This window comes from Ostrinia furnacalis, unplaced genomic scaffold, assembly GCF_004193835.3.
Source record: "Ostrinia furnacalis isolate ACB-3 unplaced genomic scaffold, ASM419383v2 OfSCF3542, whole genome shotgun sequence".
Classification (NCBI taxonomy): domain Eukaryota; kingdom Metazoa; phylum Arthropoda; class Insecta; order Lepidoptera; family Crambidae; genus Ostrinia; species Ostrinia furnacalis.
The window spans coordinates 399,361-426,985 of NW_021133781.1; the positions used below are offsets into that span (position 1 = coordinate 399,361).

The window sequence follows — 27,625 nt, forward strand, 5'->3', positions numbered from 1 at the left end:
TTTACGACTTCAAGAACGAGGGTAATGTTGAGGAAAACGATCGTTATCAACGGTTTTCGGAACTGTCTTGTTGTTGTTATTTGTTTATAGCACGCCTGGTACTAACATCTTGTTGCTGCTATTGGACTTGTTTTAATTTAGAAATAAAATCTATCAGAAATGTGTTGTTGCTAAGCGTTAACTCAATAACGTTTATTTTTTCCAATATTTGCTGTAAAGGACAGCTGCGAGGGTGGATCAACGCGGAAAATAAAGCCTTTGTCAAAATCAAGGAGCTTTATTGGGCCCAAAAATATGCCCAGTAGTAATAACCCAGTATCAAAAGTTTGTGATAATACAAACTTAAAGCAAATGTAGAAGTTACCTCTTGATATTTTTACACTTTTCTTGATGGAATATGTTTGTTTGGCGATGTTTTGCATGTTGTTGGTTCGGTTATAAATGTGTGATGTATTAAGTATTTATCTCGTGGAGACTTTTATTAATACTTTTAAATTAAGGGCATTCTATTATCACATGTTTTTCAATAGTGTTTTTTTGCATGTAATGTTTTAAGTTGTCAGATCATATTATGAGCTGCTAGCCTGCTATGGGTTTGCATGCTAATGTGTCACGAAAGTATCTTAATTTGAGTATCACACTTTTCAGAAAGTATGCCTTCGTGTTTTTACGCTTTCACGTTGCACGTAAATATCGCTAACACCAGCATTGTATCACGCGCATTCATTTGTTTGGAGTATCACCTGTGGTATCACTAACACTTCATTACTTATCACACGTGTGATTGTGCAGTATCTATCTCTTCAACGTGCGGTCTCATGTATCAATGTATGTGAATATGCATATCACTCACACACCAGCGTGCACTACCTAGTGTCATTAATTTAATCGTGTAACCCATGTAAACCATGCATAATATGACTGTGCAGTACGTCTAACACTAGCGTTTGTAACTCAGTGTGCAGCAATGCGTCCGCCAGCANTCAGCCTACATTTATAGGCAAATAAGGAAACATTACTTACGAAGTAGGTTTTGTAAGTATTTTTTCCTGGACGTTATACCATAGTCTTATCTGACTGCAGAAAAGGAGCTTTATGATAGGAGCATGAAAATATATTACAATCAAATAAATATTTGTTAGTCCTTTTCATCAGGTCAGCTACGTTTATGGCATTATGTTTTAGTTTTAAGTTTTCAAGAACGAGTGCGGCTGCGGATGTAGCTTTGTAGGAAATGAGTGGGGAAAATTTTGAGTGGCCCGTCGTTATTGATTTCTTTCAAGGAAAGCCTGTCCTGTCATTATAAGGAATTTGAGGAATAATAAGGATTAATACAACGAAGCTTTTACCGATAAGGACCAATTTGAAAATACTCCATGTTTTGCTGTAAAAATATACTGTCCAACCAACTACAAAATTAAAGCCCAGTAATGACAATTGTACCTATTTCATGGAGTGTAAAATTCAAGAGTGAAATCAGCTTATGTTGGCTGCCTGTACCGGATTAGGAACTTGAAGAAAGTTGAACGTAAGAGACGGTTGGTGCAGAAAAATGATTCCTGGACAGGGAGAAAACAGAAACGAAAATGTGAAAAGCGACACAGTTCGAATCTGAAGGCGCCAAACAATGTTTACAGCTTTCACAAACAGACGTCGAATTAGATGTGGTAAGGCTCGACCCACACTGGGGCTTGACGAAGTAAATACATACTCGTATAACCATGTATAAAGCAGTGAAGAAGTTCTTCAATGTGATCCCCATTTGGGTCACGTCTTGAACTGCTGGTGGTGAAAAGAAATATTGATAGCTTGTGATGAAGACTGCTTTTCTTTTGCGGAGAAAGTCCATGTAGACAGTGACCTGATAAACCGCAATGTGTCTGGTCATGACTGATACCGTCCTAGATCCGTTACTAGAACACTGGGTGAGTACGGGAGTATTCCCCCTCTCGCTCCCACCGCTGCAATAAAAACCCAACCAGTGAAGGTCAAGTTTGTCCCGGGGAAAGTTCATTGGACCAACGAATTTAATCAGAGCATATGAGCACTTCGAAGTTAAGGTGCGACTTCCTGCCTCCAGTGCAAAGGGAGCAGTGCACATGCTTCGGCTGATAATGGCGTTATTATCAGTTGTAGTCCTCAAGCTTTACTCAGTTCAGGAACAGTGTGTTCCCGACCTAAAGCAATAACAATTAATGTCACTTATGACATGTTTTCTGGCGCTAATCTTGGCGGACATGTAGTTTGGGTTCGCGTCGAAAGAGACGCCGATTGGCGTCAAGGGCGATAGAATCGGTAAGAAATGAATGTGTTGGAATCTTTGAATTGGAGCTAACACGTGCAGTCGAAGTCACGCTACATAAAGAGCCATGACTATCCCAACTGTGCTAATGATGTCTGTGATCCTCTAGGGACTGGGACCTACTTTAAGCTTTTTTTAGGTGTGACTGTTACTTTAAATGTTTTTTTGGGAAAAAATATTAAGGCTACAAATAAAAATTAAACCTTTTGGGCCAACCTTGTTCTATCAATATATTGCATCTGCACTCTTTGGTATGAGGAATCCCTTTCAATTTTGAGGGATGTTATTTATGCCTGATATATTCATAATAGTAGGTTTAAAGTAATCATGTATCTCATCCAACGGTTTTTTAACTGTAAAATTCGGGCTCCCATTCGGGAAGGACAATCGACGCTTCATTATTTCTAATTAAACACTAAATTACACGTTAAGTAATTTGTTTGTTATTAATCGAGGGTAATATGTTATTATTACGCCCGTTAACAGCGGCAGACAATGCAAAATATACAGAACGTGCATTTATGAAGTTTCCAGCGAATCGAGTGGCAGTAATAAACATTGGGAACGTGTTGTAACGTCAGCGGAACCTAAGAATATAAACAATGCTCGTAACATTTGCCATTTAACTAAATGGGGTTATTTAGAGTGGATTTTATAATGAGCTCGATGAAAATAATACCTCTTTTCTTTGGTTTCACCAACAATCACAAAGTTGTTCTGATGATATAAAGTATGTAAAGTATGGCATTTGGCAAGGTGGAAAGCTTTAATCGCATTAGGCCCAGGATTTGATTCTTAGTCGCGTTTTTGAAGTATAATTTTGGCCAAAATTACCTGTCTAGAATCCCATAACACAAATTATATATTTGTGGTTCCATACCATGACAGTACCTACTACTTTTATCTGATACGGATATAAGGTCGAAACTACACTTTGTGTCCTAAGGAGGATCTTTAGATTATGATAAAATGTACAGGATAAAAGTGTAGAACTCTCCCTGTGCTCTTGCTCTTAGCCACGGCTGCGACGAACTTTTGGGGTCGCTAGTTTTGGTCGCGGTCAATAAATAGGATTTTATAATAAGATAAAACTTAAACCCTTTTATGATAAAGATGGGTACGAAATACTAACAATGATAAATCATGTTTACGTTCTAACTTTGACTCTAAAAAATATAGAGTCGTCGAACTCAGATGAATGAACTTCAAATGAAGAGTTCGCGTCATTCGGTCATTAACAATTGTTTTTAATGTGGATGTAACAAGGAAAATGCGGCTTCAAATCATCCCGGCTTATTACGCGTGAAATTAGCTCTGTAATTAAAACAATTCGGAGTAAAGTAAGACTTTAATCTGTTTAAAAGGATAAGATGTTTGCTTTACTTTATCGAGCAGTAACCTTTTGCAGAGTAAGTAAATTGGTAGGTTAGGTTTTGGAAAAATTAAACTTTTTATATCACGGACACAGAACTACAAATGACTACGTAAGCCTGAGTTGCACCATCTTACTTTAACTTTAATTAACGTCAAAAATCTGTCAAACTCCATACAAAAAGTACCGGTTAACTGTTTAAATTAGGTGGTGCAACTCAGCCTAAATCAAGTTAAACCCTAGACTCAGTAAGCTAGCGATTTATTCATATGATAATTGCTACCATGACCTACCAGGCCAAGAGTTTCCTCGTTGTGTATAAAAACAATGTACTTAGTAATTAATATACCTAAGTATTTATTCTAGGAGTATAATGCGAATACCACACATTCGTCCGAGTTTTGGCTAGGTCCCTGATTGATTAGCAAACAATGCTCCTCTAGTAACTAGAGTCTAGTTAAAGGCATCGTAAAAAGTGGGCCGTGAAACAATGCGTGCGCGCATGCCAAATGTAACAGCGATAAAGTGATACGTTTCAAAGTCACTGTGACCTGTATCTACTTAGCATTGAATTCACTGTCACCAAACAAAACCTAAAGCACGATTAGAAGACGATTCTTTGGATTTTTAGCGAATTGCTCGAAGATTTTCCTAAAAGTGTCATAATGGACAACATCCAAGTGGAATGTTTTTTACTTCTCTATGGATTCCCCGATAAGGATTTGAGTTTTTCCTGGTGATCGTCATTATCAATATCACAAAATATAAACTACCTGTCATTTTTTAAAACACCTAGATCACAAGGTGCCTTCTATGATAACTCTCCTCTTAAAGCTTATAACTCACATTAAATTGTGTAAATAATGGATTTGCTCTTGTTCATCTTCAATAGGGCATAAATCTGTGAAGATAAGTACGAGACACTGACCTAGACTTGTTTTCGGGAACTTTTAAGGATCCACTTTGTAGTGTCCTTTATTATGGCAAAGCTTATGGTACCATCCGAATGGGTGGTATGCTGTAATGTTTCAATAAGGCTTGTTGTTGGTACAGATTTTTTTAGGCAAACTGAAAATGTTCCCAATTTCGTTTTTTAAAATACCTCTACCGCCATCTATCTTACTAACTCTACACTGAGAACTACGCAAGCTGTAAACAGTTCCAAACTCGAACCATGTTTACTAGCATGCTTTTGGCTGGCAGCCAATAACCCGCATCCACAACAGATGGCGTTAGTAGTACACGCGGAAAGTGTAGTATTTTGTTTATAAATGTCGTTAGTTTATTTTTAAATCGGAGCGTCTTACAAGTGTGCAAGGAAGATATGCCGCGCTGGCTGCAGCATTTCTATTACGTGCTTTTATCGGCCGTCCATCAGAGCTGGTTACGATCAAATCGGCATCGGTATTTACGATCTCGATTCGACACTCACTTGGCTTTTGAACTTATTATAGAAAGTATTTCGGGAATAATACAACGAATGTGAAATATTTTTAGGACAATAACTGAAATATTCAAACATTTTAGTTTATGTAAAGTGCCTAATAGGTTTGACGTATCAAATTAGGTGTAGCGAATAGCGAAGTGAATCATTGTAGTATCTTGTAGTCTTTTATTTATTTTAATATAAAATTACAAATATGTTATTAATATAAACGGAAAAAACTGAAAAGGAAAAGTCTTCAATTCTTCATGCGTTACACCTTCTCACCATAACTACGTAATGACTACGGATCATCGTAGACCCCCGCTACGACGCTACGTGTGGCCGCAGCTACGATGCTACGAAAAAGGTGCTACGAAAGTGGGCCTCTAAACGTTTGCCCATAAATGTAATGAAGAAATGATAATAAAATAATTTTATTTAATTGCTACATTACATATATTAGAAACTAAATTAGTAAATGTTTTACACACAGAATTTAAAAAAAATACAAAAAAAAAGAAAAATAGTTGAAATAATCCATGCTTACTACTATTAAACTTAAATGTGAAACTCTGTTAGTATGTTTTTCTTTACGCTTAATCAGCTGAATCGATAAAGATAAAATTTTATAGGTAAAGAGATAGTTTGAGTCCCGAAAGGACAGTTTCAATCCTATAAACCACCTTTTAAGGGCGTGAAAAGGGGGATGGAATGGGGTATGATGGTGGTATGGGAAGTTAATAATTTCAAATGAGCTGTAGAGATAGTTTATGACCCAGGGAAACGTATGTAGCTAATTTTTATCCGTTTTTTTTTGGAAGTACGCGATAGATTTTCTGTAATAGACCGCAAATCACGTGGGCGAAACCACAGACAAAAGCTAGTATCTCTACAAATTCTTTTGACCGCAGGCTGTGGGCTATTGACCCAGAAGAGCGGATGGTGTTATGACCGTACCAGTTGAGCAAAGTAACAGTAAAATATTTTCAAATTTGATTTGTTTTTCAGTCCATGGGAAAGTTTCTTGTTAACGCGTTCGATGCTCGGGCATGAGCTGGCAGGTAGTGACGCGAATTGGTAGAATACATCGATATAAAAGTTTAGATTTAGATTATATTGGTCTACTTATGATACCTAGTTAGTTTGGATTAATAAATAATAAATTTAGACCTTTAAAAAACTATCTAAAAACTGCTCGACATAGCATTTTTTTTACAAATTACTACTCTATCTTTTGAAGAAAATTGTACTTGTAAATTATTGATGTAGATTCAGAATGGAAAAGACCAATCTATTAAAATTGCCACTTGACTAAGATGATAACTTAATTAATCTCATCTGCTGTAATGACACGAGTACGACTTAGGTATAATGCCTGAAGCCCAATAATTCGTCCTTTTAGGTTATTTGTTACGGACTAACGGTCGTTACTTAGTTATACGAATACTTACATTACAAACAAAAACTGTAAATCGTACTGGTCTTACTTCTCTACATGTCTAGGAAAAAATTAAGATGAGATGTTCCACGTGTCAATACTTTCTATAATTTGATTGATTAATTGCAAGGTCATGTCGATAGTTTCCCAACAGCACTACGGCCGCTTGTTTTTATAACGCCAATGATAAATGTTTCGATATATTTTTAAACGTCTTTGTTTTAGATCTTTGTTACTACATCGGCTGCGCGGGCGCCGCGGAATGCGTAGTGAAATGAGCAGCATAAGAGCGAACGCTGATGGGTGCGCACTTTGTTGAATGCTTTTCTTTTTGCCCGACGCTGAAGAAAGTAAACTTATGTTTTGATGACTGTTCCTTTGACTTCGCACTGACTGAAGTCACAGACGAATTTAAAATTTCAAATGCCTAGTTTTTTAGGTAAAGATTAAGGTCGTATCTTTTCCTTACTAAAGGAGCGTTTGACCCAAGAAACCTTCGTAGAGTCAGACTTATTAAAACCGTTGTAATTCATCTTCATATTAGCTGGAACTATGTATAATACCTAACATTATACTTGTAGTTTGTATTGTTTGTCCATACATCTTTATTGGATTATCGGAAATAAAACAGTATTTTAGTCATTTGGGACATTTTTGGTTTTTGTGATAAGAAAATAACCGTATTGTAGCATATATCAATGTTCTGTAATCTTCTCTCCTATTTTAATCAAGATATTAGATCTCTTTTAAATAGGTCTTTATTGTAATTTGACCCACGCCAAATGTTCGCGTGATGTAATTACTGGTTATTGTTTAATGAGAGCTGTTAATTTGTTGTCAGCTGCCGTAATTGTTGTGAATAATCTGCGCTGGAATGTTCTGTTTTAAAGAAACCTACGTATTTTCGCTGAAACATTGATACATTGTGTAAATATCGGGGAATGATGGAGAAAGAGCACCGTGGAAATGATTAATGTGACTAAGATTTAATGGCAGAGCTTTACTTATTACTTTATCTGAATTGTAAAAACTCATTACTTGAATCAACAAGACATACCTACCTACTCTTTATTTATTAATTTAATTTGACTGTCCTAAATAAATAGAATAAAAGATAAACTTACAGAAATGAAATACCTAATATTAATTAAAAACAAGTGCTAACTACAGTCTCACAACTACTTAAGTATAAGGTACAACTTATAAGGTTCTTTTTTATCGCTTGATCTTCATAAAAATCTCGTCCAAAAGGTCAGATGCGGTGGAAATTATTGAGCCTTGCTTGCCCAGAACTTGCCTATGAGGCCAAAACCAATTCACCGTGATTTGATTTGAGCAGATAATGTCTGCCTTTTACCCATAAATATTGCTTATTTCAGTATGAAATCCACCTAATCCAACTTAAAAAAAACAATATGTATGTAGATTTACATACAATTTAATTGAGTAATGCTGGTAATGCCCTTGTCACGAGACNATTCATTATACACATATTTTCGACTTTGCCGAACATTTGCACGAGAACGGTTTGTTCAAAACATATGAATTTGGTCTTATTTAATGCAGGATTAAATGCCCTTCAAACGTCAGGAAGGCCACTTTTCGATAGGGTAAGTCCTTTACGCGGTATAACCGGAAAACCGAAAAAGCGCACTTTTCGGGGGCCCCCACCACTTAAGCACAACTCCGTTGAAGTCGAAAACCTAGGAGAGTCTTTATGGGCAACTAATGAAGCCATTAAAGCACTAACATCTTTAGTACGAATTATTTCCGATTTAATTCATTTTTGTGTTTAATTCTACTGGCCTATAATTGTTGTGAATAATCTGCGCTGGAATGTTCTGTTTTAAAGAAACCTACGTATTTTCGCTGAAACATTGATAAATTGTGTAAATATCGGGAAGTGATGGAGAAAGACCACCGTGGAAATTTTAATGTGACTAATATTTGATGGCAGATATTTATTTATTACTTTTATTTGAATTGTAAAAACTTTTTACTTGAATCAACAAGACATACCTACTTACTCTTTATTTATTAATTTAATTTGACTGTCCTAAATAAATAGAATAAAAGATAAACTTACAGAAATGAAATATCTAATAATTAATTTAATTATCGCTTGATCTTCATAACAATCTGCAGGTGAAGGGTGCAGATGCGGTGGAAATTATTGAGCCTTGCTTGCCCAGAACTTGCTTATGAGGCCAAAACCAATTCACTATGATTTGATTTGAGCAGATAATAGCCCTGTCTGCCTTTTACCCATAAATATTGCTATTTATTTCAGTATGAAATCCACCTAATCCAACCTAAAAAAAAAACAATATGTATGTAGTTACATACAATTTAATTGAGTAATGCTGGTATCTTGTCACGAGACATTACATTTCAAACGCAAATTAATTACTCTGATAAGTAATTTAATGGTATCAGACAATGTCGCGCCGATGCGCAGGTGTACAGAAGTATGTCACACATAATCGCTGCGTCTTATTTGTGTCAGTCGTGACACATTTCCGATACAATGGCCTATTAATAGCCATTGGAGCCGTTTTTAGTCATTCGAGCGCATGACTTCTATTTATAGTGCGAGGATACCGAAGGGCTGGGCCTTGACCATGGAGCGGCGGCGGGGCTCCGGCGTGGTCAAGGGACGCAGGGCGCAGGCCGGGCGGGCGGCGGGCGGGCGCGTGGGCGGCGCGTTTGTTTACGGCGGCAGTCCCGCGCCGAGCCGCCGCCAGCGCCGGTCCGCTGCGCGAGCGCACCCTATATCCAGTTCACGGCCGCTCTATTAACGGACGGCTATTTCGGCGCATAATATACTGAACGGTGCGGAGCAGTGTTCAGTTTCGCGCGGGCAGGTGCGCGGGCCGAGGTCGGGAGATGCGAGGGAGGCCCGACCCCGTGTGACGCCATGGAGCGCCGCCGCCGCCCCGCCCGGCTCGACGCGCCCGACCCCATGACGAAGGTGGCGCGGCGCCGCGAGCGCCCGCGCGAGCGCTGGCTGCTCACGCGCAAGACATGGAAGTACATGTCGGACGCCGGGCGCCGGCTCGTGCCCGACGGCGCGCAGAACCGGCCCGAGGACGTGCCGCGCATCGAGGCCTACTTCCAGGAGGTGTGCGCCAAGGAGCCGCGCTTCCTGCTGTGGCGCAAGAGCTCGTACCCGGGCGCGCTGCCCAAGCCGCGCCGCAAGAAGCGCGCGCGCGGCGGCTCCGTGCGCGCGCGCTCGCCCTCCGACGACGCCGCGCCCGCGCGCCCCACCGACCTCTACATCCCGCACACCTCCGGCGGCCGCTTCGACATCGCGAAACTCCGGCGCGACTTCTTCGCCGCGCCGCCCTCCACGTCCGCCGGCTACCACGGCTCCAAGTTCGCGGCGCCGCGGGACGCCAGCGGGCCGGCGCCCGTCGAGGACGAGGAGAGTAATCTAGTCGATTTGCTGAGAAAGTACCTGAAATTAGAGGAGAATACGGGAGTGACTAAAGTATCGGACAACGAGGAGTTAGTGCGTGTGTTGAGACGGTACCTGAAGCGGCAGGCGGACCAGGTGCCGCCCGGCGACGCCGACACCGACCCCACGCAGCGCAGCCTGCTCGAGAACCTCGGCCGGTACTACTGCCGCTCGCCGAACAGGGAGCACATAGTGCAGGACCTGCTGACCGACAGGAACCTGTTGAAAAGACTGTATCATGACCTCCGTAAAACGAAGCCGTACCGCGGCAGCCGCGGCGGCGGCGGCGGTGGTTATGGACCCAGTGGACTCACGAGTGCTTCTCATTCTAGCAGAAGTTTACTTCGTAGTGGAAGTGTTTACGGCTCGCGAGCGAGCGATGGCGAGGACTTGCGGTCACCGCCGATGTCGCCGCCGCCGCTCATCGAGGTGTTCAGTGAATCCCTCGAGGACAAGTTCGTTGATTGTGGGACTCAGACAGTGCCGATTCCTGAGGAAGTGTTGTTGGAGATCGAGCGGTCGTACCGGGATAAGATGGAGGCGGCGACGGCGCCGACCAGCCCGACGAGCCCGCCGCCGGAGCGCAAGACGACGCGGCGGCGCTCCAGTGTGGACCACGACGACGTGTCGCAGTCGGTCAGCGACACCATCAAGCGGTACTTGAGGATGGCTCGCAAGAAGAGCGTGGACGCGGACAAAGCGGACCGCTTCAAGCGGATAAATTATGATAAGAACTTGCGGAACATAAAGCCCCGCGCGCCGGGGGAGGTGGACGACGACGGGCCACACAAGGGTTGTCAGACGGAGGAGGGTTGGATCCTGACGTATAGGGAGTTGCAATTCGCGTCGGTGGCGTCGACGCCGACGTCGCCGCCGTCGCCGTCGCAGCCGCACTCGTTCCTGGCGACGCTGCTGGGCCGCAGCGCGCCTACAGTGGCCCCGCCCGCAGGTGGCATGCAGAAGTCGCGCTCGTCGTCCAGCGTGGTGCAGAGCGTCAGCAAGCGGCTGTGGCGCACGCGCAGCCGCAGCTCCAGCCGCGCCGCCGCCGTCTGGACGCCTCAGGTCAGTCGCACTGGATACTCAACCCTACAACTCACGACAGTTTATACCTAAACCGGCCCAGTCTTGACTTACCCAGTAATATTAAACAAGCGATGTTTGACATCCCATAAGCTACAACCACACGCGATGGCGATCTGCACGCGTTGGTGTGGTTGAAGCTTTATAGAGATTTAAATAATTTTAACACTGCCACAATTTGGTACAATAATGTAGGACCCTGTTTTAACAGACAATTTCGTCAAGATTTGTCGAATATGATCTATACTTAACATATATTTTTGTTATAAAAATGTGCAAAAATCAAGAGGTAAACGTGTCCTGAGTTTTTGGTTTGTGGTTATGTTTGCGCTTCTTAATTTTCTTATTTGTTTGTTGTGATGTGCATGCTTTTATGTTAGTAAACGGATTGATTAACCAGCCATGGCCACTGTTTGAATAGCGAACGTATATGCCCTATGTTTATACTTATGTACCAGTACCTACTTATTATCTTCCAGTAGCTTTCGGCCTAAATGTCTGAACAATCTTAAAAATGCTATAGAAAAGTAGAGCATAGAGCTCCTAAATACCTATATGCGCTTCATGTGTTAACGACGTTTACAATAATAATGTAGGTAAATGTATTACAAGGAACTGCGTCTAGCGTCTTTTGCTATATTTCAAAACTGATCCATTTTGACAAGCAGCAATAAAAGTAAGCTTTCCGTGTTATAATTTATAAATACGAATAACACGGAACTAAAACTGAATTACAATGTGCAGACTCTATAACACATCCTTTCTTCTGGGAAAATAAATATGCCCGTAAGTTTAGCACACTTCCATGACCTATTTTTCTTCACAAACATAATGTGAATCTCTGCTTGAGCACGCCTACATTAATAATAGGCTCTCGAGATAAATGCTCTCAACGACTAAAGATGTTTTATATTAGTCAACAAGAATTAATAAAAAGCATGAGTTGACAAAAGTATCTACATTTAAAATAATAAATTGTTTCAATTATCACACTAATGTGCCCATATCTACTTGTTTTAAAGAGGCAAGTGAAATTAACTATGATGATAAATAACGGACTCAGCAAGCTACTTGCTTTGACTCGAACCTGGTACGTGGTAAAAAAGCTCGCTGTACCAAGCGACTATAGTTAAAATGACTACCAACAGTTGGTTAGACTCCACCGACCCTACATGTTATGGTTCTACCATCCCATGGGTTAACGTACCCTCGAAAACACGGAATTAGATATCTTATCAGACAATCACACACAACATTGTCCTGACAAACAATCATCATAATGTCCTGACAAACCTGGTAAGAAAATGATTTTAAATGATGTTTATCAAGCACATATTTATTTATTATTTGAAAACTTTATATTGCACATAAAAATGCAGTACAAAAGGCGACCTTAATGCCGTATGGCATTCTCTACCAGTAGACCTTTTAGCCAATCGAGAGAGTTTAACTCTAGCTATTGTACTCGTACTTCGGATGCTTTGCGTTCAAAACTTGGCACGTAAAGCATTGTTTTCCGATACAATATTCATAAAAAATAATTAATGGCTTGTTTAGATTAATATTGAATGTTTCCGAGAATTTAGTAAGTTTGAGTTTTTCCGCGGCCTTCGCGTTAGGCGAGAAATAATTTGGACATACGACGGCACGTCAAGCTTTACACTGTGCCATCTTACGTAGTTGTAATAGAGGCGATTTTGCTACAAAAATGTATAGTCTGATGTGCTGTCTGTACGTACCACATTATTTTTGTTGCGGAGCCGGCAATTTGTGTTGTAAACACCGCTGGTTGGATACGAGGCGCTTTGAAACTTTTAGTCCGGACTTTGCTCTGTTTATCTATTTAACACTCAACAATGAGAAACTTTTCTCCTGTAAACATATCAATTGTTTTCTGGCTATTTTTCTATTGTTAATGTCAGTTAAAGTGACCTTGACAGCCGAATGCCTGGTGATTACGGGACTATTCCCACCTCTCGTTACCACCGCTTCAACTCCTGTGTAGCCAGGATCATCAATTTTATTGTTTTCTGGCTATTTTTTTATTGTTAATGTCAGTTAAAAGTGACCTTGACAGCCGAATGCCTGGTGATTACGGGACTATTCCCACCTCTCGTTATAACCGTTGCAACTCCTGTGTAGCCAGGATCTACAGCTTGACCGCCAATGAAAACCCAACCAGTGAATGCTGGTTGGTGCGGTCCAGACCACCACTCTAGTTTTTAGAATACCGTCCTTTTGAGGTCAAATGTATGATGATGTTCATTACTGATAGCTGATAAACTGATTGCCATAAGCCCCACTACTTAAATAGTCAATTATTATTATAACATGTTTATTTTTTTATCTTTTTGCCTCACTGAGGCCAAAAGACAATACTGTCTACTCGAGTAATTTTTAACCCACCATTTAAAAAACCCGTGATTTTACTTCAGCTTTTTTATATTATTTTCTTCAACATGTTTTAAATACCTAATCTAAATGTCTTGAATATTCATAGTGTAATTTGGATGTTACTGTAGAGATTATTTCAAATCAACACGCGCTATTTTCCTCTCTCCTCGTGCTTTCGGCTCTGAAACAAACCCAGTAGGCGGCCCGAGACGACGCATATTTTACAACTGCGCGTGACTCAGGCGCAGACTTTTCCCAGATTTTTGTGAAAACAGATGCTCGGACAAACTTTCGCTTTTCATGTAATAAATACAGGGTGGTGGATAGACTCATAAGATAAGAGGCGACAATAACCCAAAGGTTTTGGTTATATCGGACTGCCGATATGAGAGGTCGCTATGTACATAGGGCGATAATACTCATAACACAAGTATGTACACATTTAACTTACCTAGTAGGTTCACCGGGATATTTGTAATCGGTAGATCACAAACTAGTAATCTGTCTAAACATTACTAAATAAGCAAAATAAAATGTATCATAAACTGTCACCATTGCTTTCTTTTCAATGGCTGTGCGAGTCTCATCTTTAAAAACCAAGAACAGATAAAATGAAATGTATGAGACTAAAATTATTTAAGTTATGTATATTATATTGTATTGTTTACCTAATGGTTGTTGAATGAGTAAAAATTATACTGACTGAATAGAACCGACGTAAATATTTTTATCAAGTTGTAGAATGTTTCATTTCGTTAAAATATGTGACGTCTATCGTTGGCCCACCCTGTATAAATTTCATAATTATAATAATATGTAACGTGTCAACGTCTCCATTCCTATAAATTTTATGATTTAAGAGTGTCCGTTCACAAATTCTAACAGGTCTATTAGTGTTTTGCTGACTTCATAATGGCTAAGCCGTTGGCCTGTGACTTGGCCTACTTATTTTCTCGTGTGTTAAATAAATTGATGTTTTGAAGTAAATAACATCCGTTTATAATAATCTTCTTTATAAATAAAAAGGAATGCTGTTCGTTAGTCTGATTAAAACTCGAGAACGGCTGAGCCGATTGAGCTGATTTTGGTTTTAAAATGTTTGTCGTAGTCCAGGGTAGGTCTAAACGGTGAGCAAATAAGGAAAAATTGCGATGGCTTATTTATTGCCTTTAAGGCGGAACAGAGTTCGCCGGGTCAGCTAGTTTGGAATACAAATGATGCTACTCGTATGTTATGTAGAGCGATCATAATGAATTTTCCTATTAATACATAGGTACTTAATGACAGAATATTTTCCTTAGAGCAAGAAGCTTTGTTATTAACCCGATCATTATCAATTTGTAGTCGGTTTAGTGACTGTTTACGAGTGTTAAAACTTTTTACTTCATTTATTTTTTATTTAATTTTATTCTGCAGGTCCTAATAAAGTACACAAATACCTGTTTAAGTGCATAATTAAGGCTTTATGGGATGCATTAGGTACTTAGGTATCCTCTTAGATTCAAGATGGACTACGAGTATACATATGTTAAAATTGGTGTGCTTATTGAAACAATTTTGTATTTTTGTATCGTAAACAGTATATTTTGTACCTATTGATATTCCTTGAAGACACCGCGTTATTTTCGAAGTTTTCTTGACACTAAATCTTGACCTTGGCCATACATTCACTTTACGACTTCAAGAACGAGGGTAATGTTGAGGAAAACGATCGTTATCAACGGTTTTCGGAACTGTCTTGTTGTTGTTATTTGTTTTATAGCACGCATAGCAACTAACAGGCATTGAGTTATAATGTACTACGTAGTAATATTACTTCAATGCTAACAGGTTGTTTTATTGGACTTGTATTAATCCATAAATAGAATCTAATAGTTCAATGTGTTGCTAAGCGCCAAGTAACTCGACAACGTTGATTTTTTCAAATATTTGCTGTAAAGGACAGCTGCTTGGGCGGGTCAGCACGGAATACAAAATTTGTCAAAATCAAGGAGCTTTATTGGGCCCAAAATGCCATGACAGTATCAAAAGTTTGTGATAATACAAGCTTTAAACAAATGGTATAAAAAGGTTTAAAAAATATAGACAAACTATAAAAATGGGTCTCCCATTGGTTCCCAACATTTGCTATGCTCCGAGGAGGGTAAAACGAGCAATGTAGTTACCTCTTGATGTTTGTCCTATTCCGTAACATTTTTACTAACTGTGAGATTTTGTGTGTAATTTATTACAATGTTTTGCACTTTTTTAATTGAATATGTTTGTTTGGCGAAGTCTTGCATGTTGTTGGTTATGTTATAAATGCGTGATGTGTGACGTTATTAATGTTTTATGCTGTAATAAATATACTTTTGTCAATACTTTTAAATTAAGGGCATGCTATTATCACATGTTTGTCAGTAGAAGTATTTGTTATTACAATGTTTTAAGTTGTCAGTTCATATTATGAGCTGCTAGCCTGCTATGGACTAAGCTTGTATGCTAATAATGCGTCTCGAAAGTATCTTAATTTGAGTATCACGCTTTTCAGAAATCATGCCTTTCATCGTGTTGTTACGCTTACACGTTACACTCATAGTAGCGTTTTATATCAATCACGCCAGCGAGTAGTATCGCGCGTGTGCAGTATCGCTAAAACCAGCGTGCAGTATCACTAACACTTCATTATCACGCGTATGATTATGTAGTATCATACACTCAAGCTTGCAGTCTCATATATCAATGTATGTGACTATGCATATGCGTGCGTGCGTGCAGTACCTACTTATCTCTCTATCACGTGTAGTGTCATTAATTTAATCGTGTAAGTAACCGTGCACGTAACTAGGCATATAACTCATACTAATCGTGCAGAATCATGCATTATGTGCAGTATCTCTAACACTATACTGATCTCAGTGTGCAGCAATGGTTCCACCAGCGCGCAGTATGTCGGTGTGATAACGTCACGCGTTATGTGCAGGGCAGCTGTTGCTGGGTAGACGGCAGCGGGCGCTGCGTGCGCAGGCCCCTCTTTCCCACTGGGCACTTGGGCACGTGCCCAGGGCCCCGCGACTGAGGGGGCCCCCATCTGCTAATAAGACCTTTTTCCAGATGATAAGGGCCCCCCTTAATCCTTAAAATCTTTAAATGCCCAGGGCCCCTAGTAGGTTAAAGACGGCCCTGCGTGCGGCTGTCGGACACGTCGCTGAAAGGCTGAGCGAGTCTCTAACTAACACTAGCGTTTGTAACTCTCCGTCCTATGCGTCCGCCAGCAGTATGTCGGTGTGATGACGTCACGCGTTATGTGCAGGGCAGCTGTTGCTGGGTAGACGGCAGCGGGCGCTGCGTGCGGCTGGCGGACACGTCGCTGCGCGCTCAGCGAGTCTCTAACACTAGCATTTGTAACTCAGTGTGCAGTAATGCATCCGCCAGCGCGCAGTATGTCGGTGTGATGACGTCACGCGTTATGTGCAGGGCAGCTGTTGCTGGGTAGACGGCAGCGGGCGCTGCGTGCGGCTGGCGGACACGTCGCTGACGCTGAGCGAGTCTCTAACACTAGCGTTTGTAACTCAGTGTGCAGCAATGGGTCCGCCAGCGCGCAGTATGTCGGTGTGATGACGTCACGCGTTATGTGCAGGGCAGCTGTTGCTGGGTAGACGGCAGCGGGCGCTGCGTGCGGCTGGCGGACACGTCGCTGACGCTGAGCGAGTGTCTAACACTAGCGTTTGTAACTCAGTGTGCAGCAATGCGTTCGCCAGCGCGCAGTATGTCGGTGTGATGACGTCACGCGTTATGTGCAGGGCAGCTGTTGCTGGGTAGACGGCAGCGGGCGCTGCGTGCGGCTGGCGGACACGTCGCTGACGCTGAGCGAGTGTCTAACACTAGCGTTTGTAACTCAGTGTGCAGCAATGCGTCCGCCAGCGCGCAGTATGTCGGTGTGATGACGTCACGCGTTATGTGCAGGGCAGCTGTTGCTGGGTAGACGGCAGCGGGCGCTGCGTGCGGCTGGCGGACACGTCGCTGACGCTGAGCAAGTCTCTAACACTAGCATTTGTAACTCAGTGTGCAGCAATGGTTCCGCCAGCGCCCAGTATGTCGGTGTGATGACGTCACGCGTTATGTGCAGGGCAGCTGTTGCTGGGTAGACGGCAGCGGGCGCTGCGTGCGGCTGGCGGACACGTCGCTGACGCTGAGCGAGTCTTTAACACTAGCGTTTGTAACTCAGTGTGCAGCAATGGTTCCGCCAGCGCCCAGTATGTCGGTGTGATGACGTCACGCGTTATGTGCAGGGCAGCTGTTGCTGGGTAGACGGCAGCGGGCGCTGCGTGCGGCTGGCGGACACGTCGCTGCTGACGCTGAGCGAGGTGGAGCGGCGCGCGCTGCAGCAGGCGGCGCTGGCCAGGCTGCAGCAGATCAACCTTGGGACCACTATCAAAATTCCAGAGGGTGAGTTCATTTGTGAATCATTCTATTTGTATACTAGGCTATGGAGCAATGTTTATTGTCTACGCCTACTGACTAGCGCCCGTTCTTTGGGAACCTGATTTTACAGTCAGCGTCAAACAGTTCATGACACCTAAATAAAAGTACCTAGCCAAGAAAGTTCGCAACACGTCTTTGTCACAATTATTAGAATAATGTTGTCTTGTCAAATTTTTGGCCACTTTGGTTGTCACAAACTACTTATTTGATGCTGTTTGTATGTGACGTATAGGTATGTACCCGTGACGTATCTTCTATCGGAATAGGATAGATCTTAAGATTTGCTTGCGATAAAGATTAAGGTCATGCTAATGATGATGAAAATTCGTAGCACAAATAAAAACCCTCGTGTTACACATACAACCGTTTAAAATAAATATTTTGATCAAATAGCATCTAAACCAGCACGTGATGTGAAGCAAATTAATGGATACGTTAATCTGGGAAATTTTGCTTGTGAGTGTAGAGATCTTATCCTCACCCATATAAAACTCCATCCATTTCTCTCGCACACTCACCGAAATGTATCTACTGAACAATAATGATACGATACAAACAAACAGAACTACAGCTAACTATCTGACATTGTAGCGCGCTGACTCAGGTCAGCCTGAATAAAAAATAGCGAGTGACTCACGCACCCTCATTGAAGATTGGCAAAGCTGATAAACTTGCATTTATTCACTGCTTGGCTCCTTAGTACGTGGTTGTTAAAAAGTTAGGCTTGCAGCATTTGCAGTCAGGGGTCTGATTTAATTTTTTTTAAATGGCAACCAAACCTCGTCGAGGAGGTTTATTTCTGCCAATGTCGAGTTAACTGATTTGATATAATCATACAATATAACATGGGTNCTGACGCTGAGCGAGGTGGAGCGGCGCGCGCTGCAGCAGGCGGCGCTGGCCAGGCTGCAGCAGATCAACCTTGGGACCACTATCAAAATTCCAGAGGGTGAGTTTATTTGTGCTCCATACTACAACCCGGTCAAGTAACTGCACACCTGGCGGCTGGGACGTCACATCGACGCTCTGGTACGGACGAGACTAACGCAGCGAGGTGTACAGTTAGCTCAATCGGGTTGTATGTAATTGTACACTAGGCTATGCAGACATGCTTATTGTATACGTAATGACTAGCGGTTTAAAAAGGCGAAGCGCGATGACTTGAAGGCCCGTCCATCTGCCGCCATTCACTATAACTATGTTGGCGGCGTGCTCAGATGCCCTCAATGCGCGAGGGGGTTTGCCGCGAAAATAGGCTACGTAAGCCATCTTCGGGCACACCAGCGCCGCCAAGACAGATAGGAGTCGGAGTGGTCGACATGGCCGAAATCGGTCGGATGGATCATCATCAATGACTAGCACCCGTTCTTTGGAAATATCTTTAAACACGTTTGTTATGTACCCGTGACGTATCTTTTTCGGAATAGGATAGATCTTAAGATTTGCTTGCGATAAGGATTATACTCATGCTAATGATCATGAAAATTCGTAGCACAAATAAAAACGCTCGTGTTACACATACAACCGTTTAAAATAAATATTTTGATCAAATAGCATCTAAACCAGCACGTGATGTGAAGCAAATTAATGCATTCGTTAATCTGGGGAATGTTGCTTGTGATTGTAGAGATCTTATCCTCACCCATATAAAACTCTACCCATTTCTCTCTGAAATGTATCTACTGAATAATAATGATACGATACAAACATAAACTGTCCTACACAGCTAACTATCTGACATTGTAGCGCGCTGACTCAGGTCAGCCTGAATAAAAAATAGCGAGTGACTCACTCACCCTCATTGAAGATTGGCAAAGCTGATAAACTTGCATTTATTCACTGCTTGGCTCCTTAGTATGGGGTAGTTAAAAATTTAGGCTTGCAGCATTTGCAGTCAGGGGTCTGATTTCATGTTTTTTAAATGGCAACCAAACCTCGTCGAGGAGGTTTATTTCTGCCAATGTCGAGTTTACTGATTTGATATAATCATACAATATAACATGGGTGTTTTAGTTCTATTGTTTTTTGTAAAGACATTCTCTTAAACGGGTTTTAAAACGTTATCGGAACTTTAGTTCGGGTTGCATGTTTACACGACAACTCACTCGACACTCGAAAATTTCTCGAATATGATTCTTACAGGGTCCTAGAGTTCCACACGTTGAGACGAAAAAAAACACCGTGTGATATGTTTTTCTTTCTTTTGCAAATCTAAAAAGATTTTTTTCATAAAATACTAGAAAACAGAACGAAACTAATTTAAATGACGCACTATGCGTAAATGTTCTTACCTCATAAATAACAGGTTCCACTAAAAGCTAAGTATGCGCAAACGCAGGTCGTTTTACGCCAGTTTACTATAAAGAGCGCTCGGGCTAATAGTTTTACGGCCTCGGCTATGAGTGATTCGAAACAGCATTAGGGCTGTCCTATAACTGTACTATTAATATTAAAAAGACGAAAAATTTGTTTGCTTGGATACTACATATTAAAAAGTTGAAAGAGTGTGTTTGGTTGAACGCGCTAATCTTAGGAATCTAAATTGAAAAAGTATTTTTGTACTGGATAGTCCATTTACCGAGGAAGGCTATAAAAATAAAAAATGCTGCTTATAAAGGAAGAAAAATAGCCAAAACTATTTACATGCGAAGTCGCGGGCACAGCTAGTAAATTATGTTCTAAAAACTAAGCCACAAATCAACACATTTTAAAACAGTTATTATTTATTATTCTGACTAGTCACCTCCCTAACTGTCCGCCTTTTAAAAGTTTAATTTAATTTAAAATGTAGAGGCGAAACTAGATTATCATCATTTATCTACTTAAAGAATAGTTTCACATTTTATTTTTTATTTAATAAGGCCTTGATATTGTTCCACGTTTCACAATTTTAAGGCCGTCTTTCATATTTAATAATGAAAGAAAAAACAATAAGTAGAGCGCTGCCAACAAATGAGAACCCGGAAAATGCTGTAACTGGCGTGTATCACAAGTTGTAAGATTAAAAGCTTTTAAATATTACTACTGACATAGCCCGCAGAATCGCTTAAATCAAGTGGCAGTGGGCGGGGCACATAGCTCGAAGAACTGAGGGCCGCTGGGGCATGAAAGTTCTTGAGTGGCGACCATGAGCCGGAAGACGTGGCGTGGGCAGGCCTCCCACTAGGTGGACCGACGATCTGGTGAAGGTCACGGGAGGTGCCTGGATGCGAGCGGCGCACGGCCGGTCTTTGTGGAAATCCTTGAGGGAGGCCTTTGTCCAGCAGTGGACGTCTTTCGGCTGAAACGAACAAACGAAAATATTACAATAGTCTTAAAAAAACTAAAGCAAGTCGTAAATTATAAAGTACCTACTTATGAATAGGTAAAAGAGTATACAAATGACGAAATGTGACGCCAAATAGAATGGTCTCGAGTTGACTTCTGTTCGCCAGCCAAATCAATACATGTCAATTACGAGCACGGCGCCTGCGGTACAAAAGCCAAGCCCTGGGGAAACCCGGACAAGTGACAGCCCTGGGGCAGACGAGACTCGTTGTGAAACTTGGTGGCGTGCCAGTCGCGTACAGTCACCCGCAGTTGCCAGTTTAATTCTCCTTTATTACTATTTTAATAAGGACGAGATTTACCTTCGATTTTGGTTCAGACAGGAGTGGAAGATGGAAACTTATGCGAATCCAATAAAACCGAAAATTAAATGCACTTATTGCTTTCATAAAATAAGAATGTTATTAAACACTTGATGGCTCTTTTGCTTTGGATATAAGGAAGTATAGTAGATCATCTCGCGATGACTGTACTACCGAACTGGCGGAAAGTGGTTCATAGTACTTCATAGTTTATTGTTGTTTAAATGAAGCGTTAGATTTAGTTTGGTTAGTAGAACTTCTGGAATTTCTTGAGATTATGACATAATTTGTATTAGTACACATATTCATATACTTACGTAGTCTTTGGGTGACTGTGATTCTGTAATACCGAAATTCAGGACCCCGATTCATTCTACCCCGAAAGAACGCTACTGATTCCGAATATTCTTAGCCCGAATGAATGCACACTAGAATGTATTGGAACATACTTGGGGTCCATCTCTTAAGTGTTTTCTATGTTTATTGTATTTTCAAAAACAGATTTAAGTATATTGTAAAATCTAAGCTTTGCTCATAAAATGTCCATGTCATTTTTTATTACTGAGAAGAAACAGTTGTTTTTCGTATTAGCTAAAATGCTTCGGCCCTCAACCCAACACCGGCGGCTGTCGGATGTGGGTTAAGACGTATTGACGTCCCTTCGGACTCCCTTCTGTCACTTGGCACTGCAATAGATTGCAACATGATGCTTTGGATATTTTCGAGCTCAAATGTAAATTCAACTTCAGTAACAAACAAATACTACTAGTTGCAACTTGCTATCTGTGTCTACATAGAAACACTTCGGTCGCAAAACCACTAGAAGCCGTCTGAATATAGACTTCAGAGAGAAGTCAGTCGTTAAATGTAAGATACTGGCTTTAACAACGTATTTTAACAAACGTAATTTTTATTTGCCTACTTTCAAATTGTCAATTCTTTAAATAAAAAAAAAACAACAGATAAGTAAAACAATGGCAGAGTTGCACTTAAAAAGGGGCTCTACATGACGCGTGGAGATCGTTTTTCCCTACTACTTCGGAAAAGCTTTGGAAATTCGAATGTCTTGATAAACCAGTGGGTAGCAATTCCATCGCGTCACGAAGTCTGCATGCCAATAGACAGAAACTAATAAGTATCGACACCCACCAGCATTCGCTCGACAGACATGCATGATCGATGTGTCACTCAAGCCAAAACATGGAGCCCTATTTCTGGCCCACGCCGAAAACTCCGGCAAAACGTAAAATGCAACAACCTCGCAGGTGACCCACTCGACAATGGGCTATTTTTGCGCGCGAAATGCCGGGCTATTTTCAAAATGGCCGCTAACGCCGCCATTACGCAAGCGGCGTGACGCGGGTGACGTCGCACGCGCACGCCCCACGTCGAAGGGCCTAGCGAAAATAATGTTATAAAAACGTGATTATATGAGACGAATAGCAATAATAAGCCGCACCCGTCTTGTGCTCTGGTCAGCTGCGGAAAACATTCCATAGTCCATCCACCTTATTGATCGAAGTCCACTATTTGGGATTAATTAAAAAACAAATAATATTCTAAATAGTTCCTACAGACAATGTCACAATCAATATCGGTGTTAAGTTGGTAGAGAAGCATTGGGATGTTTTGTACCGAATTTACTGGGCGTAATGTTCTTTACATCAAGCTCACGAAATCGAATTTGACATATAAATGTTACATTTTCTAACAGACCTTCGACAATTCGGACACCAAAAATATGCATGCAAATGTAAAACGCAACTAATGTGCTACAGAGGCAGTTAGAGACTAGCGGTCTTATTCATAATCATTTTTCACATTTTATCAAATGCTTATTAGAGGTTTATAAAACGTTTGATAAAAATTGTTNTGAACCACTACACCAAACGGCCGACTATGTATGCTTACCTTAAAATTCGGACACCAAAAATATGCATGCAAATGTAAAACGCAACTACTGTGCTACAGGGGCAGTTAGAGACTAGAGCTATTTGATTGTTATTTAACATTAATACAACGTCACGTGAGTCATTAAAGCTATACGAATAGATCAATATTTCATCCTAGATTCATACGCTGCGCCAGCGACGACCGCGAGCGGCGATAGATCACTAAGTATTAATCTAAATTAAAGTTATTTATGCGGACATGCTCCTCGTATACCAGCGTACTATGAGCTAGTGAAAGATATTAAGGTCGTCTTCATAGTGATAATAATTCTCATTATCTCATTAACAAATGGTGAAGCAGCAAATCGAACGCACAGCGTTAAATTGAGCTCTGTGATTGGTTGATGTGTCACCCTGTGCGTCCAAGCGCACTGTGCGACCTCATAGGCTCGTAGTAATGTTTGTGAATACGGGCGTTAGGCTAAGAATAAGAATAAGAAATTCATTTAATTTCTAAGTACTTGATATCAGTATAAAATATGTACTTACTATTTGTAGTAAGTGCCGGCCGTGTGGTGACGGCAGAGTAGAATACATTTGTCACCAACCCCTACTCTTCCCGCGGGTGTCGTAAGAGGCGACTTAGGGACTACACATCAAACAGAGAACGGGCAGCAGCGCTCTCTGACAGACATAAATCTTTTAAACTGCGATCTCCAACCCGCCTGCCAAGCGTGGGGATTATGGCAAAACCCTCTACTATAGTGGAGGAGGCTCATAGTCCAGCAGTGGACTGTAAAGGGCTGTTGATGATTTGTAGTAAGCATGTTGTAATTGTTAAGAAGCTATGCTTAGCATGAAACTTGATTGACCCAAGGGTGGAAGAATAAAGGAACACCATCAACAAGGGAATCCAAAAATAATTTAACTAAAATAATTTATTTTTGGCTTAGTTAGCATAGTCAAAATCAATAGTTTACAAAACTTTAGAAGCCTGTCGTTTACACATCTCGTTCGGGAATTTACTGATGTACAGACAAAGTTATTGATCGTCTTAACCAAATACTATTTCTAGACTTAAATAATATTAATGATAATAGGTTAATCCAAAGTATTGAGTATTTACGCTCCTCCCGTCGCCTGCGCCTGCGGCGGTTGGCAGCCGGTCACATGACGAAGTGATCATTCCGAACTAAGCCCCGTGGGCGGTAGGACGATATCATTATGGGGCTGGCCGTGCTGTGATCAAGGTTTGATAATTATACTTTGCTTGAGGACAAATGGATCGAAAACACACGAGAACGATTGTGAACTGCGTCACTGTGACGTAAATAGTAGCTCGTATTTATCAGCTATGAAGATAATAATAATATTACAGAATAAGTAATTTTCTTCTTGTCGTGTCGACAGCAAAATTACACACACAGTCATCATCATCATCATCTCAGCCATAGGACGTCCACTGCTGAACATAGACCGCCCCCATGTTGCCCGCTTGGTAGTTGCCACAAAGTCAAAATCACACAGTGTCAGCCCAAAACCCTGCTACAATAGTAACGTTGTCAGTAGCATAAATTAATAATATGGTTTCTTTTATTGAAATCGTGTATCCCACGGGGACTACTAGCCAAGTCCTTTTACATTGGAACATGTTTAAGTCTAATCTATCTATTGTCATTCTCACTAAAATGTCTCTGGGGTGGTGGCGTAATGAGGCGGGTCGTTACATTCCCTCTAATATGGTCGAGTGAAGCGATGGCTGGTTCACTCGTCATGTCTGTGAACAGGCGCTGCTTTCGGGGACTGGTCAATCCAAGTTATTCAAATTTATGTATGCGAGTCATTTCTACTAGTATTTAAGTATCTTAATCTGTAAGTCTAGATATTAGCACGTCACTACCTTGTTTAATATACCACGCAATTTTGTATACCCATTCTTTTAAGATACACCATACAAGAATGCATGGTAAATTCAGTGAACTGCTCCTGAATCGAATGTACCTACTACTGCTATTTCTATTTATTTATATTAACCGGCAGACAGTGGTGACTGAGTTTGTTGCGGCGCTTCTTCTCAGCACCTGCCAAATGTTGGTCTCGAAGCGCTGGTAGGGTAAAAAGATTATGAGACATGTAGAGGCTCCTTATGAGCAAAATGGCGATTTGTAAGAACTATTTATTAGTCTAAACAAATAAAGAAATTTTGACTTTGACTATAGTGTATAATTTTCGTTAACTACAACAATGTCGTAGCTTGTAGCGAGCTACGGCTCGTAGTCAAAGCTACGGATGAGCTATGTAAGCTTGGGCGGGCGGTGTAGGCGAGTCAAACGTAGAGTTAGTTAAAAATGTAACTACAACATTGTTTTCAATTTCAATTATTGAACACTTTACCTCGTTTATTAAAATTTTAAATCACACATTTAAGTAATTGAAAATAGAATAATTAAAATGACTAAAACAATTTTCATTCAAAGTTGTCAAGCATCCATTGAAGGATTCTATCAGCAGTTTTGATTGTAAGAACAAACAATTTAAGATTCTTGTGGTTTTCTATTAAAAAAATCTTTCTACATACATTGAAGTAATATTAGTACGTAGTACATTATAACTCAATGTCTACATACGAGTAGGTATTTAACTTTCAGAATACTACAAATCCTAGAGTAGACTTAACTTTCAAGTATTTTACTTAACGAAAGAAGCTTTAACTATAGCGAAATTCGCCAATACAGTAACCCATCTGGCTTCCCCGTAGCAACGGCCGAGCAGATGTGCAGTGCGCTATAAATAGCGGCAGGAATCCGCGGTATTTTGTTGTTCGGCTATCTACCACGTGGGATCCTCGTCGCGAATGTTGACGCTTTTGGCGGGTTTGGACTTGGGGATTGGGGATTAGTAGGTAGAGGGTTTAGTGGGTAGAGGTAGTCACAGAGTTATAGGATGAGGAAGAAGGAACGTTGACACCACTTGGTATCTACAATTGAAACGCTGTGGACTGTTGTGGTGGACTCTTAATACAAATATGTATTTATCTTAGTTGGAGGGATTAAAAGGGTATTATAATTTGTTAGGATAGATAAAACATTTGATTGAGCACCACCAAAAACTAGAATTGAAATAAATACACAAAAGAGACGGTGCAATTTAAAGTGATCTAAATTGTCTCAATTTTCCAGTGTAGACAATACACTATAACTGTTTATTTTTTACTATGATTAACATCGGATATTGACCTTGTATGAAGAAAAGACTAGTTTATTTTGTATCGTTTCCCGTATTCAAATTATGTACAATTTTGTTTTTATTTTATATACAAGCAGTTGTATAATAAAATTACAGTTTAAATCTATGTAGTCAGTTTAAAAATTACACAACTAATACCGTTATCGATAAGAATATTGTAGGTCAACAAAGATGCGCTATTATAGTATGTATAGGTCTTTTTCAGGGCACTTATACAGGTCCCAAATATCACTCTACTACAACTTGTGTTGTGACGGTACAATCACGGCAGTCGTCAATAAAGTTTATTTACCAACTGGCTGGCAACTCTCATCATCAGTATTTTTACAGTCCCGATCGCTATCGCTTCTCCCACGCTACGCAACCAGTAGTGTTGTCTACGACAGACCTGTCGATATTTGTATTGAACATGTTCATTTCAGCCGAATGACGTCCACTGCTGGACAAAGGCCTCCCCTAAGGATTTCCATAACAACCGGTCCTGCGCTGGTCACATCCAGACACTTCCCGCGACCTTCACCAGATCGCGGTCCACCTAGTGGGCGGCCTGCCCAGACTACGTCTTCTAGCCCGTGTTCACCACTCGAGAACTTTTCTGCCCCAGTGGTCATCAGCTCTGCGAGCTATGAGTAATGAGTATTGCACATGACATTGCAATAAATAATATTCCGTAATAAGTGTTACATTCGATAGTTTCAGCTGTGCGATGAGAGAACATAGAGCTACGTATAGCGTTTAACAGGAGACTATAGCCTAATATTATTAGTAGGATGGTATAGTATAGAGAATCGACACAGCCCCCGGTTGGCAGCCCTGCTTGGCTTGGTGCGCTGCCCGGCGCTGTTGTCTCGTTATCTCCATCGTTATACAAAATCTTAATCTTACAAGATTCAAGATCTGTGAAATGCAATAAAGATTTGAGTAT

General features: G+C 40.9%; 1 protein-coding gene across 1 annotated transcript in view; it reads left to right on the forward strand.

Annotated features, from left to right (window-relative positions):
- Nucleotides 1–9,245: 9,245 nt before the first annotated feature.
- RhoGAP102A (Rho GTPase activating protein at 102A) overlaps nt 9,246–27,625 on the forward strand; it is a gene marked incomplete at its 3' end in the record, with an annotated part of 55,730 nt that continues 37,350 nt past the window's right edge. The window contains exons 1-2 of the mRNA XM_028311691.1: nt 9,246–11,057; nt 17,741–17,897. Coding sequence (XP_028167492.1) covers nt 9,456–11,057; nt 17,741–17,897 — 1,759 coding nt within the window. The remainder of the gene's footprint in view (nt 11,058–17,740; nt 17,898–27,625) is intronic.